This window comes from Poecile atricapillus, chromosome 18 (assembly GCF_030490865.1).
Source record: "Poecile atricapillus isolate bPoeAtr1 chromosome 18, bPoeAtr1.hap1, whole genome shotgun sequence".
In the NCBI taxonomy this organism is placed as follows: domain Eukaryota; kingdom Metazoa; phylum Chordata; class Aves; order Passeriformes; family Paridae; genus Poecile; species Poecile atricapillus.
The window spans coordinates 3,954,411-3,971,241 of record NC_081266.1 but is presented as its reverse complement, the minus strand read 5'-3'; the positions used below and the strand labels follow the sequence as shown (position 1 = coordinate 3,971,241).

At 38.5% G+C, this 16,831-nt stretch overlaps 1 protein-coding gene across 1 annotated transcript in view; it reads right to left on the bottom strand.

The window, feature by feature from the left end:
* Positions 1–6,740: 6,740 nt before the first annotated feature.
* SLC15A5 (solute carrier family 15 member 5) overlaps positions 6,741–16,831 on the bottom strand; it is a 30,258-nt gene continuing 20,167 nt past the window's right edge. The window contains exons 7-9 of the mRNA XM_058852791.1: positions 16,531–16,662; positions 8,547–8,655; positions 6,741–6,885 (exon numbers count right to left, since the gene is read on the bottom strand). Of these exons, the coding sequence (XP_058708774.1) occupies positions 6,741–6,885; positions 8,547–8,655; positions 16,531–16,662 (386 nt within the window). The remainder of the gene's footprint in view (positions 6,886–8,546; positions 8,656–16,530; positions 16,663–16,831) is intronic.

The following is a 16,831-nucleotide window of genomic DNA, read 5'->3' as shown; positions in this document are numbered from 1 at the left end:
CTTGTCCGTCTTGTTCTTTCCTGTCTTTCAGGCATGGCTGATTGCAGCTAAATAGACAGACCAGCACAAACTGCATGAGAAACACAACTCTGTCAAAAAAGGACTGAAGTGTTACCATTAATTATTCTGGACCATGTGCTCATTTACAACAGATCTAACACGAGAAATATTCTCAGAGGTGTCAAACAGCCTCAGTTTCATAGGTGCATGGGGGTAGCACTGACTAAATGTTTGACTGACTGGTAGGATGTGACCTGCCAGAGACCCTTGAAGCTTGGGGATTTCATGTGCAATTTGTGTTTCAGCATTCAATAGATAATTTAAATTGGGCCACTCTCTCTGAGCATTTCTGAAGGATCTACATGCCTGAGCCTGTATCAGATCTGCACAAGTATCTAAAAAAACCCACAACAACCCCCCCCTGAAAAGCAGACAAACAAACTCAAAACACTTATGAACATCTGTGCAAGTGATTGTTTGGAATTCATTGCATCTTAAAGCTCGAAGAAAGTAAAAATGCCACTTACTATAGAATGTTGAAAGGTAGGTGCAACAATCACTGGGTGCATAGGAAGAGAGCTTGAAAATGCTAGCTGGGGGAAAAGAGCAAACCCCAAACCACCTTGATTTAGTCAACCCTTGCTACAACACAGGCTATTGTTTTAAATAATTGAGCAGAGAATAGTCCATTTCAGCCATTAATCAGATGATTCTTGACTTTGCAAAGTTTGTCCAGCTGGCTGATAATTCACATTTGAGCTGTCAAGAGAAGCAACACTAGATTTACTAATTTATACCCTTCATCTATTTAAGCCAGAACTACAAAAGCAGCCTTTTCTGGCAATTTTAATTTGTTTTAAAATAATAATAATACACAAATAGATAATTCAGGTGTGCCCTTACTGCCACTGTATTTAGTCTTTTTAACACCTGTGCAATCTAACAGACAAGTCCTTCCTCCACTCTCACATATTCCCATAAACATGAATTTCCTATCCCAAGGAGCAGCAATCAAAAGCTGCAAGGAATAAAGTAATACCATTTTCAAATGGCTAATAATCACCTCCCTCCCCTCTTCATACAGTTTGCTTTTCTCTGTCCTTGAAACTGTTTGCTGATTTTTGCAAGGCCTGCATAATTTCTCTACTTGTATCTCTGCAATGAAGTTTCTTCCTTAAAGTCAGACATTTCCTAGTTCTTTTTAACAGAATGTGTAAGGCTGCATAATATTTTTTGCTGTTAAGGTTTTACACAATATTCTCACCTTTAAAGTTTAGTTTACAAACAGCTTAAGTTTAAAGAGCATTTCCACTAAATGACAGCTCTTTATAACCAGTGACAAAGCTTGTTGAGGGGGTTTTCATCTGTCAGCATGATATTAAAATCTCTCAGGTTTTTCTCCTGAATACTTTAAAAGGGAACAATTTCAAGACAACAGCAAAACCCTATGAGCTAAGGTGAGGAAATTCAGAATTTCATGTAACTCTGGATTTGCTTTCAAGCAGAATCCTCTTGCAACCTTTTGGTCAACATTAATTTTGAATTAACAGTTTTTCTTGTTATGAAAGATTGCTCCATCCTGCCAGCTAAACAGGCAATATCTTCATGTCACAGTCATTGACCATGCAGAAAAACCAAAACAGATAACTCACTGTGACTTTTTATTGAGTGCTACTACTACCCCCAATCCCATGGCAATCCTGCTTCTGAACTTCACACAAAATGACAATAAAAGCATTCTGGGTCTGCTTTCAAAAGCTGCTTTTTAGCAGGCTACAAAGCAGGTAGGACAAACATCCACTGCTTTAAGGTTTGTTTTTGTGTTGATGTCCCCACTGACTCCTCCTGGACTATTGGGTTTTTCAGATTGTTTGCTAAGCGTTACAACTTTCAAAACATTTCTTCTGATCTGAAAGGAAAAAAGAATGTATATTTTTAAATAATAAAAAGAGAATCCAGAAAATATGCATAGCCCTGCATTCAGCTCCAACACTCTGCTGGGTATTGAAGATTCAGTTTCAAAACCTCTGCTCAAAGCTAAGCTGTGACAGTGCAACCACTTGAACAGGAGTTTCCCATCTGAGCAGAAAAGAAGCCAAAGCCTCAAAAACATAAAGCTAATATCTGCAATATTTTCTAAACTTGGGCATTTTCTCAGTAGTTAGATAGGAATGAGAATATTTTGCCTCTACATAAAATTGTGGTGATGTCATGGACTACTCCAATTCCTTTATATAAGCTGGGGAGAAAAAACAAACAAAAATTCAGCCTCAAGACAAAATAAACAAAGTGGGAAAAGATGTTGGTCCTGCAATATTTAAAAAGAAAAAAATTCTGCCGATTTTATTTTGGAAATAAAAAAAAAAAAAATCTATAAATTGTGTTTACAACTTGGTAGTCATAAGGTGTAATATCCAGTACTCTCTGGAGATGAAATATTTCTGAAACACTGAAAAATCCCTGTCAGAACAGCTTCTTTCACTCTTATTACCACTGAGTATTAGAACTGATTAAAGAGTCATCATCAATACTAGTAGATTTCACAAGTTTTAGATGTCAGCCTTCTCTGATTAATAGAAATCTATGTTTAAAGTTACAGACTGAAACCAGAATAATTTAAATAATTTTTATAATATAAATGATAACTTAATAATTTAATTTAAAATAATAATTTAAATAATTTAAAGCACAACATCACCAGAATATGACGTCTGTGGTGAGACTTCCTAGAGACCAGGTAGGAGAAAGAGGAAAAAGTAATTTTTATTCTATTCAGAACTGAGAAATCATGAGGAGACTTGTGAATTTCCTTTTTTTTTTCAGATGAAAAAAAAGCAGACTTCCAAAACATTCTCTGGAAGGCAGCTGCATTTGCCCTTGCCAGGACAAATCTAATACATGTTATAACAAACAGACACCAAGCTTCAGTTCAAAGCTTTAGTTCTGCAGTTCTACTCTATAATGCCACAAGGAAGGGATTCTCCTACCTCACAATTCCCACAGGAACTGAACAAGACTGATTTTCATGTCTAGTGGATCATGCACCTCTTTCTTCCATCCCTGGCAGAAAACAAGAGATTCTAGAAAATTTACAAGGATTTTCAAGGTGCGTCAAGAATTTTCAAGTAAAATCTTCCACTAAAAGAAGGGAAAAGAAATCCAACATCGAATGAGACAGCTCAGTTTAGTGCTGTAAAATTACCTCCAAGGTATTTTGATCAGACATTCTAAGAGTTCTCTACCAAAAAAAAAAAAAAAAAAATTAAAAAATTATAAATGTTATTCTTTTGTACTTAGCCATACTGACTGAAACAAGTTAAGTAACTTGCACAAGGATATTCAAAAGCCTGTGTAATTGTCTAATGTAGGTTTTACCTTCTGACTACCACTGCTGAGCCTTAACAACTCCCTCTTTCCTTCACAAAGCTGCAGGCTTCAGCAAACAAAGCATTCCTTATAGCTAATTGGTATTACATAGGAATTCAACTGCTCTTATTTACAAAACTACAGATTTATGTCAAGCAAAGCCAATTATGCCTAATGTTTAAACTATTGCAGGTGCTCAATGACATTGTTGCTAGGCAGTAGAAGTGAAATTGCTCTTTTAATGCATCTTGTTCCAACTGGGAGCATGTGTTTTATCATCAGTGCAAACTTAACAGATGGAGATCTTAATCCTCTCCATCGAGTTCTCTTCAGCCCCTCCCTCACACAAAATGGTGTCCCATACATTTAGACTTAACTGGGGTGGTCTCTGAGCTGTCTGGGACAGAACTCACATTTTGTTTTCTGTGTGTCCATGAATACAGTATAAAACAGACATTTAATCATCAAAAAGACACCCCCAAACTGTGTCAGCAGTAATCAGAAATACATCTGGCTATTCAAGGCTAGCAATGACCTTTGAGGAGCACAGCATCTACTCAGTTATAACCAGAGCTGCACAAAAAGCGACTTCTTCCCAAGCCAAGTCCAAATCTAGAGTCCTTTATACTAATTTCACTCTGTGCTGGGAGAACAGTCAGAAAATCTAGGCAGTAATCAAACAGAAAACTGAACTGGGATGTTTCTGGTCACTCCTCCTCTAGGAGGCAACTTTTTCCACAATACTTTTCAAAACTATAGAAACACGTGTATCCCAAATTTACTTTGTGCACAGCAATGCAGAATGGCAATGGGTGACCTCAAACACAAGCAATCAGATTCTAGTGCTTCGTTATCTCCCCAGAAAACTGCCATGGATCAACAAAAGAAGGCTCCCCTAATATTTTCCAGCTGTTTATTGCATCATTTTGTATGCACACACACATCCTTGTTTTTTTCTGTCCTCTAATTTTTTTTATGTAAAAAACCCACTAAGTTTTTCCAGAAGTGAAAAGCAGCTTCCTTCAAAGTAAAGGCCAAATCTTTGGAGCCCTTTATGCTGATTTCACTGTGTGCTGGCACGAGATTTACATAATTTAGGCAGTGCCCCGTATGTACAAAGGATTCCATCAGCTGGGAATGGAGTCCTAGATGCTGCAGCTCAGGAAAAATTCCTGTCTGTTGGTTTTAAGTGCTAAATTGCCCTGTCACAACAGTGAGATTGATTGATAGATTTTTGCATGTAGATTCCTCTGCTCCACCAAATGAACTAAGCCCAAATTCAGCAGCCAGCGCCCCCTTTTCTTCTGCCATCCATCTGAAAGGCCAAACTCTTTATTAAATCTGATAGAAGTGCTCTTCCTGTCCATGTGAAGAAGGCAGGGAGCTTTCAATATTCAACTCCTTGTCCCAAAGCCCATTTCTAAGGAAGTCCTATCCAAGGAGTTAACTGATCTTCTTTTTCTTGCAGAATTATCATCAGACAATTCAACTCAAATGGCTGCATTCTGTTATCTGCTGTCATCTATTCTCATGTTTCAGTTTCTGAAAAAGAGGAGAGGAATGAGGAGAAAAAGAAAATGAAAATGGTCTTGGGAAGTTTGAGGCCATTCAGCCTGGGCATGCAGCAGACTAAACATTTTACCTTAAAACAGTTAAGTTTCTTGTTCTTGATGTAAATGGTTCCAAACCACTGTTACATTTGCAGTTAAAAAAAAAAAAATTAAAAAAATTATCATTAGTTAATAAAAACATCAACAGCCCAATCATATTCATCTGCACAAAATTTAAATTTTACCCTTCCATTCTCCTTTTGTGTACAACTCTCAAAAATGCATTGAAAGAAATCACATCCCTCTGTCAAGCAGACTCCAACCATCATTTCTGCAGCTCTTCTACAAGGACAAAGGTTAAGTATCCAATAATTTCTCAGGAAAGAAACAAAGAGCTTTCATGGCTTAAACCTGAGTCTATTGCAGTACAAATACGATTTAGAAAATCATAACTTGCAAGCAAATAACTGCCAGGTGTCATGGATAAATTTACTCAAATATGTAGAAATTAGCCTGTCTCACAATTTCCAGTGCCCTCTGAGGAGAGGATCCTTCAGCCTTTTGCTGCCTCTCCTCTTACAGCCCCAGCTCCATCCCAGCTCATGCAGCCACTTTTGGAGAAATAGCCTGTCCCTTGCTGGGAGAGGGGATATTCATTATATTTTTCTCCCACTCCACAATGCCCAAGCTAAAGTTAGGGCATTAAGTGTGGTTAATGGTGCAGAAGAGATTTTCTTTCCCAGTTCTTGCACAGTTTCAGCTCACAAACTGTGTCACTTCAGTAGATTACATCATTTTAATGTAGCTTGTGCTGTGGTAGATCATTCCTCATATTTAGCAAGCATTCTGATTTAACCACCCCTCCTCTTTGAACATCTTGATATCAAGGTGCTTCTTTAATTTTTTTGGGTTCAATATGTTTCCTTATCACATAAAGACCCCACTTCTCTCATAGGTCTCAAAGTCTTCTAAAAAGAAATGTTAAGGGTTAGATTATCATCTCTTACAATAATAAAATCAGACAAGTTTGGGAGTGCTTAACACTGTCTAGATCTTTAAACTGGAAATACTAATAATTATTTCCCCCCACCTCCAGCTGCATCTACCCTTTCCCAATCTTCTCTTAATTCCCTTCACCCCTCTTCAGATGGGCTGCAATTAGTAATTTTGATGTTAATATATTCCAGTCTCCCCTTGTCCTGTTAGCAATTTCCTTTATATTATCTTTTTGGAAAGGCAAATCTCAGGGACTGATGCCTGTTATCTTCCTTCCAGCGTGTTTTTGGTAGATCTCAGGGCAATTTGCCAAGAGGGTGGATATGTTTGTGTCCATTTCACTGACAGGACCTTGCAGCACCTGGCTGGAGGCTGGGGAGGAGATCAGCAAGAGCCAAGAGCTGCTCACAAAGCTCCCAGCACTGCAGATATCAACAGCTAATTCCAGATTGCAAAATCACTTGTAAATTATACTACCACAAAGTCATTTTCTAAGCAAATGTCTGCAGGTTTATTAACTTTTGACCACTCCTAAGTACAAATATATGTGGATACCTATTTCCATATTAAGATTAAAAGCCTCTCTCTGCCAGCTGTGGCAAGCAGTGAGCTCTCCTTGGCCTCAGTGTGAATTATGACAGTGCAGCCTCCTTCAAGGCCAAATCCTATGAAGAATGCTATTTTGTCAACTTATAAATAACATTATTATTCAGCAGATAATTCATGGATACCAGGACATAGCTCCACTTAAGTGTGCTGGGTAATTTATCATTAGACAGCTGGTGGATAAAAAAAATCAAAATTTAGTCAAATGAGGGTGAAATTTTATCAGGTTTTCTCCACAGGAGACAAAATGGGAGAACTTTCCAGGACAGCATTATAATGCTTGATGGCTTTTTCATGCTTCAAGAGTTTTTCTCCAGGAAGAATTCTTCTGAATTCATTGGTGCAATCCTCATGCAGATTGTTGTATCTGGGGGAGATGATACAGAAAGAAAACAACAAAATAATCATCCTTTAAGGGATAAACCCACTGTTTATACACAATACTTTTGAAGTTGTAGTGCTTTCTGAATCCTGGATTTCAAGACAGCTAAAAAAGTAGGAAAATGCAAATACAGATTTTCCTAGGACCTTTCAGAATTTCAGGATGAGAAGAATCAAACTGGGTGCAGATGTTAATGATACCTGTACTGTGTCCTTTAAAAAAAATTCTAATAATTAACATGCTTTTTTCCCCTCAGAGAAATTTTATTGTATTTTTTCTTATTCCAAGTTTTAAAGACTGTTTTCTCCCCCGCCTAAATCAATGTTTATCTGAATAGTCCTCACTTTTTCCCTCCCCACTTAGAGAATTCTTATTCATCAAAAAATGAAACAAATTACAGTTGATTTCAAAATAACGTCTTTCTAGTAAGTCAAAACTTGTATTATTGAAAGATAAAGCACCTTGGTTCTGAAGTGAAATGCTGATTTGAAATAAACTTTTTTAAATATTTGCTTTTCTATTTTTATGAAAATTAGAGGTCAACAGATTCCTTAATAAAAATGTTAAGCTGTGGTGTGAATTTTTTTTTTTTTTTTAGTTTAAACCCATTTTATGGTAACATTTTGACAACTAAAATCTTTTCATTTTCAACAGTAAATGTTACAAATGAGAATTTCAATTTACAGAAGAATAAAATCCTATATGAGGACTAAAAAGTACACTCAGGAGAAATGTTTTTAGTTGTGATCCAGTTCACATCTAAGAGAACAGAATCATATTGGAATAACCAACAAGATACTAAACTTAGGTGCTGCAAAGATGGTGCTATATGTAATAGAAAATAAATTTGTTTTGTCAAGAGTTCTATGAGTGCACCACCCTTGGAAGTTTCCTGTTGCTCTCATCACATCCCTGCCTCATCAAGGTTGTGAAGGATTTCCACAGAGCTGCCTCCCAATCCCAAGACCCACTTTCACTTGACCCATCCCTCCCTCTTCTTGACTCCAAGGGTTACTTGTAGTGCTGTCAATAGAAAATTCACTGGGATTCCATGTCCTGGAGTTGTGAGTTCCTTGCATTTTACAGGCAAAATATAGGGATTAAACCTGGGCTTTATAGGTGGCATAAAAATTGCTTCTTGTGAGTGGGCTGAGAAATTCTCTTGTCTCCAGCAGGAAGTTTCTTTCCTCCCATGCTCAGTAGAGTATCAGAAAATATTTGGGGGCTGTTCTGCTGCAGCTGCTGCTGTCTCAGCACCCCTCTGCCCCACACAGCTCACTGGGACAGCAGCAAGGCTTTCTACAAATGGGTACAAAAGCAGGGGCAGTGGAGGTCAGCTCCATGGCCACTACAGCTTTGTGTGCCCATCTAAACTCCATGCCAAAGTATTTACACCCTTCTAGAAGGAATACGATGCTCTTCTTTCTTTAGAGTTTTTTTTTAATATTAATAAGACCCCTTAACTATTTAAGGTTTTAATGACATCAGTTTGTTTTAGCTCTTTTTAGCTATTTCTGCTGTGAAATCTCTCTCCACATATCATCTACTGCTACCAATTCTTTATTGCACTCTAGTCCACAGGTTTTACAAGAATTTCTACCTGCACCTACAAATGAAACATCATGTTTTCATTTCCTCACACGTACCTGTGTGCAATGGTCCAGAACCCCAGGGTGTTCACCATCATTAAGGAAGCCAAGAAGAAGAAGAATCTCTCCAATTTCCCTTCATGCAGCAAGTGTGGGAACCAGTTGCCTGGTGGAGCAGACATTTGCAGCAGAATTAGTTTGCCTTGCAGCACGAGACGTGGCTCATGTGGAAGACACGAAGATAACTCAGAGTGAGACACAATTCCCTGCAGCTTCTCTGACCTGTTGATACAGATTTCATTCTCACAACATCCTTGGGGGTTTTTAAGCCCACTCTTGCTCTGCAGACAGGCAGTAGATATCTAAAGAAACTACAGAACTTCCCTAATAAATCTGAAGTGCACTGGAAAACTTAATCCTGCACAGCTACTGCTGTAAAGACTGGACCATCTTCCATCTGAACTGCCCTGTGCTAAATCAAAGTCAACTGTGAAAATTTTAGGAAGAGCTAGAATTAAGGTGGGCTGTAGAAATCCTTTCTTGTATCTCTCATGCTTTGAAGAGTCTCTTTTTCATATAAACAATTAAAAAAAATATTTTTAAAACTCAAAATATTAAAAGCATTCACTCAGAGCCTTGGATGGTGCTCCAATACTAAGATACCATCTGACATTTTATTTTGCCTTTCTTTACAGCTGCCTTTAGCCATGAGCCTGTAAGTTGTCCTTTTCTTTCATTTAGTGTTTATTTACACAGATCAGACCTTTTCCAACCAAGGCTTTTGGCAATAGAGTCTGGGCCATTTTGGCACTTCATTTAGCAGAGAACAGAACACCTACATGCCCACAGAGACTTCCCTGTGTATTCCTGTGCACTCTTCAGTTTGTGGCTGCATTGCTTTCAGCACTGTTCACTGCAACCAGCCTGCAAACAAGCTCAGGTGACAATTAACCATCAAAGAAATCAAAATAGTTAAAAATAATAATAAAGCCCCAATCAGTCTGCAACTGAACACAATCAGTACCTGAAATGCCATAATCAACTTCAGCAAAACCACATCAAACCAAGGTGAAAAAAAAAAAGTTCCAGAATATCCAGAAGTTACAGAATATCAGAGACCTAAGCAGTGCTGTAATGACCATGTACATGATTTGGGAATCCAGGATATTTAGTGCCTTTGAAGAAGGCAGATAGACTGTCTTCATTAGCAATTAATGAAGAAATGCAGAGTGTGAAACAGCTGGTGCTGAGAATGTGATGTCCACACTCTCCACAGCCCAGGGGGTTTCACATCAGAGCACTTCCCATTAACAGCTGGAACATATCAGTCATGAGCTTATTTTTTTTTCTTGTTTAGTCCTCTCTAAAAAGAATTCAGTTGTTTTCACGCTCCAAGACCATTCTGTGATGTAAATCAGAGATTATTAGGAGATTTAGATTAAAAGCATAGCCCTGATCTGAACTATGCCAGCATCAGTGTGCCCAAAGCCACCTTTCTCTGCTTCATCAAAGTCTGGTATCAAATCCTGCCCATGTAAACAGTGTGGCTCTTCACCCCTTGGGTGAGCTAATGGGGAAAGAAGGATAACCAGCCTTCTTACCACAGCTGTATTGTAAAATCCTGATGGCCTTAACAGATTTTTTGGCCCCTAATGCCACTTTTACACACTGATTGTCATCCTTAGATTGTTCACATTTCTCTAATTAGAGACAAAGAGCAGTTCCACAGCACAGGAGAGACACCAGCCAAGGGATTACATCCTGCCAAACACACATTCATATATTTACATTTTTCTCTACATCTTAGAGCTATAAACACATTTCTTTTCAGAGCTGTTGCCTTTAGCTCTCCTGGGACTGACAGAACAACTGCCATCAGTTTTTCCTAAGGTCCTCCACAGTTCTCTCCAGCCCATGTTACTCTTTTTGCTTGTCACAGAGCAGCACCCACCACACTTCTGCCTGCTCCCTTCCTTTTGTAGCCTTATCTCAGAGCCAGGTTTAAAAACCTATCATCTAACACTGTAAAGCTGACTGAGCTCCTAGGTGCTGTAACTTCATTTTAGTAGCTTATAAACTTTTACTGTCATCATTCACAATCAGGTATTTTTTCAATCTGCATCCTCCAGGGGCCACTAGAAAGCAGAGACAGAGCACGTGGATGTGATGAAAGGGAAATCATGCACGGGGGTCTGTACTGCAGCTTGTCAAAGCAGAGTTCACACTGTCTGCCAGGTTATCCACCTTGGCTGGGCTAACCACAGGAGCATCCTAATGGAATGGCATTTACAGTGCAACCTGAACAGAAAAAAATATAATGAAAAAGTTAATAAAAACAATTTTATGGCTTCTGTGTTTCAAAGGTCCATTTGCACCATTCTCTGTCTTACCACTGGTAAAGGCACCAGAAAAAAGCACTGAAACTGGGGTTGGTTGGTTCTGTGAGGGTGGGATGGCAGTCTGGCAAGCAGATCTGGATTCTACTCCCACTTCACCATGGGCCTCCTCCATGGCCTGGGTCAAAGATCCTTGCTCTGTCTCCTCCCTGCTTCTTTTAGGAGTTGGTGTTTAAACAGTGAGGCCAGGATAATGACAGAGAGCCTTTGGAGGACCCAAAGGATCAACAGCACAGGCAGGGACAAAATCAGACAGGGTATGGTGAGGCCCCAGCTGCCACACTTTTTCTCTCAAGTTTGCTGCTCTGTCCAAAGCAAGATGTAGGATCGAGGCTTCCTTTTCCTCTCAGAGAGGGACAAAGTTTGTCAGGGGTAGGTTTTCCTCTACAGAGGGACAAGGATGGCAGCAGTCCTAAGGGTATCCAGACTATATCCTTCCATTTTCATCAGTGGATGCAGCAAAAATTAATACGACCATTTCCTACTTTCAGCCAAAAAAAAATTACTTCTCACTCTTTTTCCTTTCATTACTTTTCCTTTTAATTTTTGTTTTCCCCTCATGAAACAGGGGATAAACCTGGACTACATTTACATCTACTTATACTCACTTGACAGAGAATCCTCCCCTGTGGTTGCAGGAAGTCTTGAGAGAAGAGTCAACAGTGCTGAAACTTCACCCACGTGTTTCAGGCACCAAAACTCCCTTTAGATGCTCTCACCCCTGACCCCACTAACACCTCCCACAAGCTGTCTGCAGACTCCAGCACCCTCCACTGACTGCCTTTGGGGTTCATTCTCTCAGGATATTGCTCTCAGCCATGAACTTCAGGGACTCCCTGGGCCAGTTTTTTGGTTTTGCTGGAATTGGGCACTGCTGTGATTCCAAAAGTCCAGCACTTTCCCATCCTTGCCTCAGCATGCAACATGCTAACTATTCACTTTTCCCCAAAAGATACTGCCTTTGGGCTCTGTGCATCCTTTACTTTTCTGTGGAGATTGCCAACAGAAGTGGCAATTACAAGGTTGGTTTGTCACACAGATAATTCACTCACTGGGAATTAACTTTCCTCAACAAGCTCCTGATTTCCATTTTTATTCCAACAATAGAAACACTTAGCAGCATGAATCACCACAAAGAAACAGAAGTTTCCTTTAGGTGCATTATTTTAAATAGACTTTCTCTGCTGGTTAGAGGAGGATTGGTTATGTATTTTATGGCAAATTTAGAACAAGTTAGAAAATGAAGCCTAGGCAGAGTTGGTTCCTCATGTCTGCTCTATAGTCATGGAAAAGAAGTACCTGGGAAACTTACACTGATATTTTGGAGTCTTATCAATTTTGCATCAAAATTACTCAGTTCAAGAAGAAGGAATAATTTACAATACCAAGAGGAAACAACAGATCCTACCAAAACAGGCAGAGCTGGAGGTGAAGCAGAGATTAGGACAGCTTTAAGGACAAAAACTTTCCTGGGCTGTTTCTGGTGGGTGACTGACAGCAAGGAGCTGCTGGCAACTCCAGCCATTGAACAAAACCTGAAAAGGGCCAGTCTTTGACAAATATTAGCACACACAGCAAATCTGCTGCTGTGGTGGCACCCTCAGAGGGCTCAAGGGGAAGTTGCACAGGGATTTTTCACTGAATAACACCGTCCTATTTTATTATGAGGGAAACCTTGAAGAAAGAACAAGAAAGTCACATGCCAGGAGTTACTCTATCCTGTACCATTCCTGCATTTTTGCAGCTATTCTGCAACTTATGCTGTGATTGTAGAGAAAAATTAATTCTTATTTAAAAAAAAAAAGGTTTGTAATGCCTTCCTTCATTTCATCAACTTAGTGGGCATATATTCAGTGTTTAATCATATCCAAATTAAAGTCTCACTCTGCCTCTAATCCCTATTAGCTAAGTAGGCACCAGTGGCCACCACCATCTGGACTGCAAGAAATATCCTTTAGCTTTATCATCTTTGGTATTTAGAATCACACAAGACTAAAATGATAAAAAGAACCAAAAAACCCTACCTAAAACAAAATTAAAAAAAACCCAAACTCAAATCACAACCCCCCTAGCGATTCTCTAAATACAAGCAGGAAAACTGTGTCTGGGACAGTTTCCTTCCTCTGACCTTTTATTTTTATTTCCTTCTTTCATATTTATATTAATATTTTTGGAGAAATATATTCTGAAATGATTGGCATAAGAGGACAGGTTTTGTCTTGCATCTTCTTCCGTTAAAATGTTAGGAGAGGTAAGAGATCCAAAAGAAAGCAGTTTCCCAGCTTGTACTGAAAATATCACTGTCACCCATCATCTGTTTGCACTCGTCAGATTTTTTAAAAAAAGTCTTATTTTATCATATTCACACCATCCTCCATAGATGCGTTAAAAATGATTAATGCAGCTTTGACTGTGACTGATATCTGATCAACTTTGCCAATAAAAACCCAAATAAAATTCTAAACGAGCGACATAAAGTAGGATATAAAAACGTTTAAATTTTGTCAACACCCTCTGTGCTTCAACACTTCAAAATCCTCAGTGGAGGATCTACTTCAGTGCAGGAACATGGAAAACATGGGCTCACTGCTCAGAGATGGGAGAACCAGAAATAGTCTTGGCTCAGGTTTTAGTGAAACAAGAATCATGGGACAAGACAAAAACATTCATAGCCCAAGAGTCACTCACTAAGCCTTGTTAAATCTTACAGAACCATTTCATCTATCAAGAGACTATCTTTGCAGCAAAAGAGAAAGGACTTGCTCTTCCAATATAAATAAATTAGGAAATTATCTGAGCCTTTTTTTAAGGAAGGAAAAAAAAAAAAAAAAAAAGAATTCTGGTTGGTTTGCTTTACTCCCAGTTTCATAAATTGTCCAGGCACTGAATATTTACAAGCTCTTTAAACAGATCTAAAAAAAAAAAATAAAAAAATTTAAAAAAAGCTTAATTTGTGTCATTGGACTCTAATTTGACTTGAGAGGCCACAAATTTGTTCCTTACAGCAACCATCTTTAAGGGGTTCATTAGGCAACCACTAGGTTTTAATAAATTTTGAAAAATATTATTTTTCTGATTGTTATGAGCATCAAAGTCCACTGTAAGAAGCACAGTTGGAAGAAACACAGATGGAACAAAAAAAAAGTATGCATAACATTTCCTACCAAATTAGGAGAAAACCAAAACTGAGCCTAAAATGCATTTTTTGTTTTGCTATAGTGTATCCCCACCTACAAAAGTCTGATCCTAAACCTACTCTGACTTAGGAGTCAGCAGGAGAACAGGCTGGCACGAGCAGGGCAGTGATATAACACAAATGAGCTTACAGGAATATCAGCATCATTTGCAAGCTGTGAATTGAGTGAATTGTGGTAACTTGGAATTATTCATCTTATTCAAGCAAGGAACAGAGGGAAAGAGATACCCAGCGAGATCCCAATTATTTTTAAAAATAAAAATAAATAAAAATAAAAATAAAAAGTGAGAGCCCACTAATATGTTGTTTACATATTAATAGGGCAAGTAATCTCTAACACTCTTCTAGCTAAAGCAACAGAGCAATCACCAAGCATTTTTCACTTTATTTTCCCTGAAGCTTTTCAGGTTTTGCAGAGGACATTTGCTGCTTAGCAGTAGTCATTCCCATTACAGCACCTTCATCTGAATACAGACTGTCACTGATTCCCTTGGAAATTTCAGAGTGACTTCTGCTCAGGATAATGGTGCAGTCAAATCCCACCTACAGGAACAGCAGGTCTGACAAAGTTAAACAAAGACATAAGTTACAGCTTGGGAAAAAGAAATAAAGAAAAGCTAAGCTGAGAAGTTTGCCACCCAACTTTCTAAGAGTGAGGAATATTTAAGACAGGAAACTTTTCAGTTTGCACAAGAATCCTGAGTGAAAGGGGTTAGGATGTGGCAACTGCAGTCTGTGGAGAATTTAGAGTTCAGCCTTTTTGGTCTCAGCCAGGATAAAAAACTCACAATATCTCCGTTCAAACAGTATTTCTGGCGAGAAAAGAACGTTTGCTTTTTTGAATCAATTAAATGATTTCATACAGACTCACGGAAAAAGGATGAATCACCTTGATAGAAAACCAGACAAAAATCCACTGAATTGCAAATCAAATGCAAAAATTTGTATCCTCTACCACAGAGTACAGAAATACTCTGTAAAGAAATTAATTACATAGCAGTGACACAACACAGGCAAAATATTTTGGTGCTGACATTATGCTTAATTATTTTGCAATTATTTAATTATTTCCAAAGTCAAGTTGCAGTAAAATATGTCAGTTTTAACAAGTATTTCAATCTCATAAAAATTAATAGTTTCCATACTTTGGAGGGGAAAGAAAAAATCATCAACACAGTCTGTCTTAAACTGTTTGTTTCATTTACCCCATATTACACTGAACTCACAATAATGAAAAACATTTTCCACTGGGGGATATTCAAGGAGCTCAGTTCTCCACACTGGATAGCTTGGTGTTTAATAGTTCTTTGCCTGATTCATTTGTGTAAACATTCCTGCTTTTTACTCATCTCCAGGTGATGTTTTATACCTTGTCATAAAATTTTAATTGAATTTTTAACTTAAAAACAGGACTGCGTGTCAAAGCATCATTTGTTTGTTCAGATCTTGCGAGTAGGAATAAAAATTTCTTGTCACACTTTCAAGACACCCACTTCTGCTTGTTTTTAAATGACATGATTCTGTACATAGGAAAGAGAAGAGCCCAAAACTTTAACCCTGAGCTGTTACAACATCCTGCAGCCGTGGCAATTGCAGTGGTGTCATGCATTGGGGCCAGCTCCCTGTGACAGTTCCACCAGAGCTTGTTGGTGGCATCTTTAGAAATATTCCTTCAGCAAGCAAGAATATTTCAAATTTGTGAACAAAGGGATGGATCCCTGTCCCTCAGTTTGAGAACTCAAGCACTTTACTTGTTAAATTTACTTGTGAAACAAGACTGTTCTGAACCTGAATCTGAACAAAGATTCATTAGCAAAGAGAAAATGACTTTAAGAAGTTCCTGGCTTATCTTGAAAGTCAGTAACCCAGGAACTACTCCAGAGCTTCCACTAAATACACCTCAACTGAATCTGCAATAACTCCTTTGAAACAGGAAGGTTTCTGGGAATTGCAGCATTCATCTGCCAAAGGGCAAGCCCACAGTGAGACTGGATTGTCACAGAATCTGACTCTTCCAAAAACTGGCTGAAGTCAGAGGGAACCACTGATTCCACAGGAAGGAATATTCTCCATTCTTTAAAGCACAGATCTTGCTCTCGAGGCCAGAGGCTTCCATGGAAGTGTGAATAACAGGAGTGTACTTCTCCAGGAGCACAGAAAGGTGCTCCCTAGACAATTTATTTTCAGTCTTCCAGAACAGAAGTAGAGAGATTGGACAGGAGGACTTCCTGCAAGATGCCATCCTCTAATTACTCTGACTATCAAAACTAAGATGACTCATTAAAATTGGATGAATACAGCTGGAAGGCTATTTCCTATCTTAATTCCATCTTAATTGTGAGAGCAAATCAATAAAACTTTGGCATCCCTTTTAATTCTGCTGCCTGATTCTCCAGATCAATAATATTAGAAAACTGCTCAGGAACACCCATCATGAGCATCCTCTTACCTTGAGTGCCTGTGTGGGCTGTCTGAACAAAGAGAGCTCCCAAAAAGCAGCCAGCTCCATTAAAGAGAGCTAAAAAATGCATGGAAATCCCTCTCATTCTTTCAGGCACAAGCTGGAATGAAAGTAAGGAACCTTAGGGAGAAAGCAGACACAGTTACAAGTTAAAATTAAGTCAAAAAAGCAAAAGAGAAGGGAGATGATACCATCTAAATGATGGTAGAACATAGATAACACAGAAAAAAAATTAAAGCATGGCTATTAGTGAATTTATGTATTTTATATAGAGAATGTGCTTGCTGCA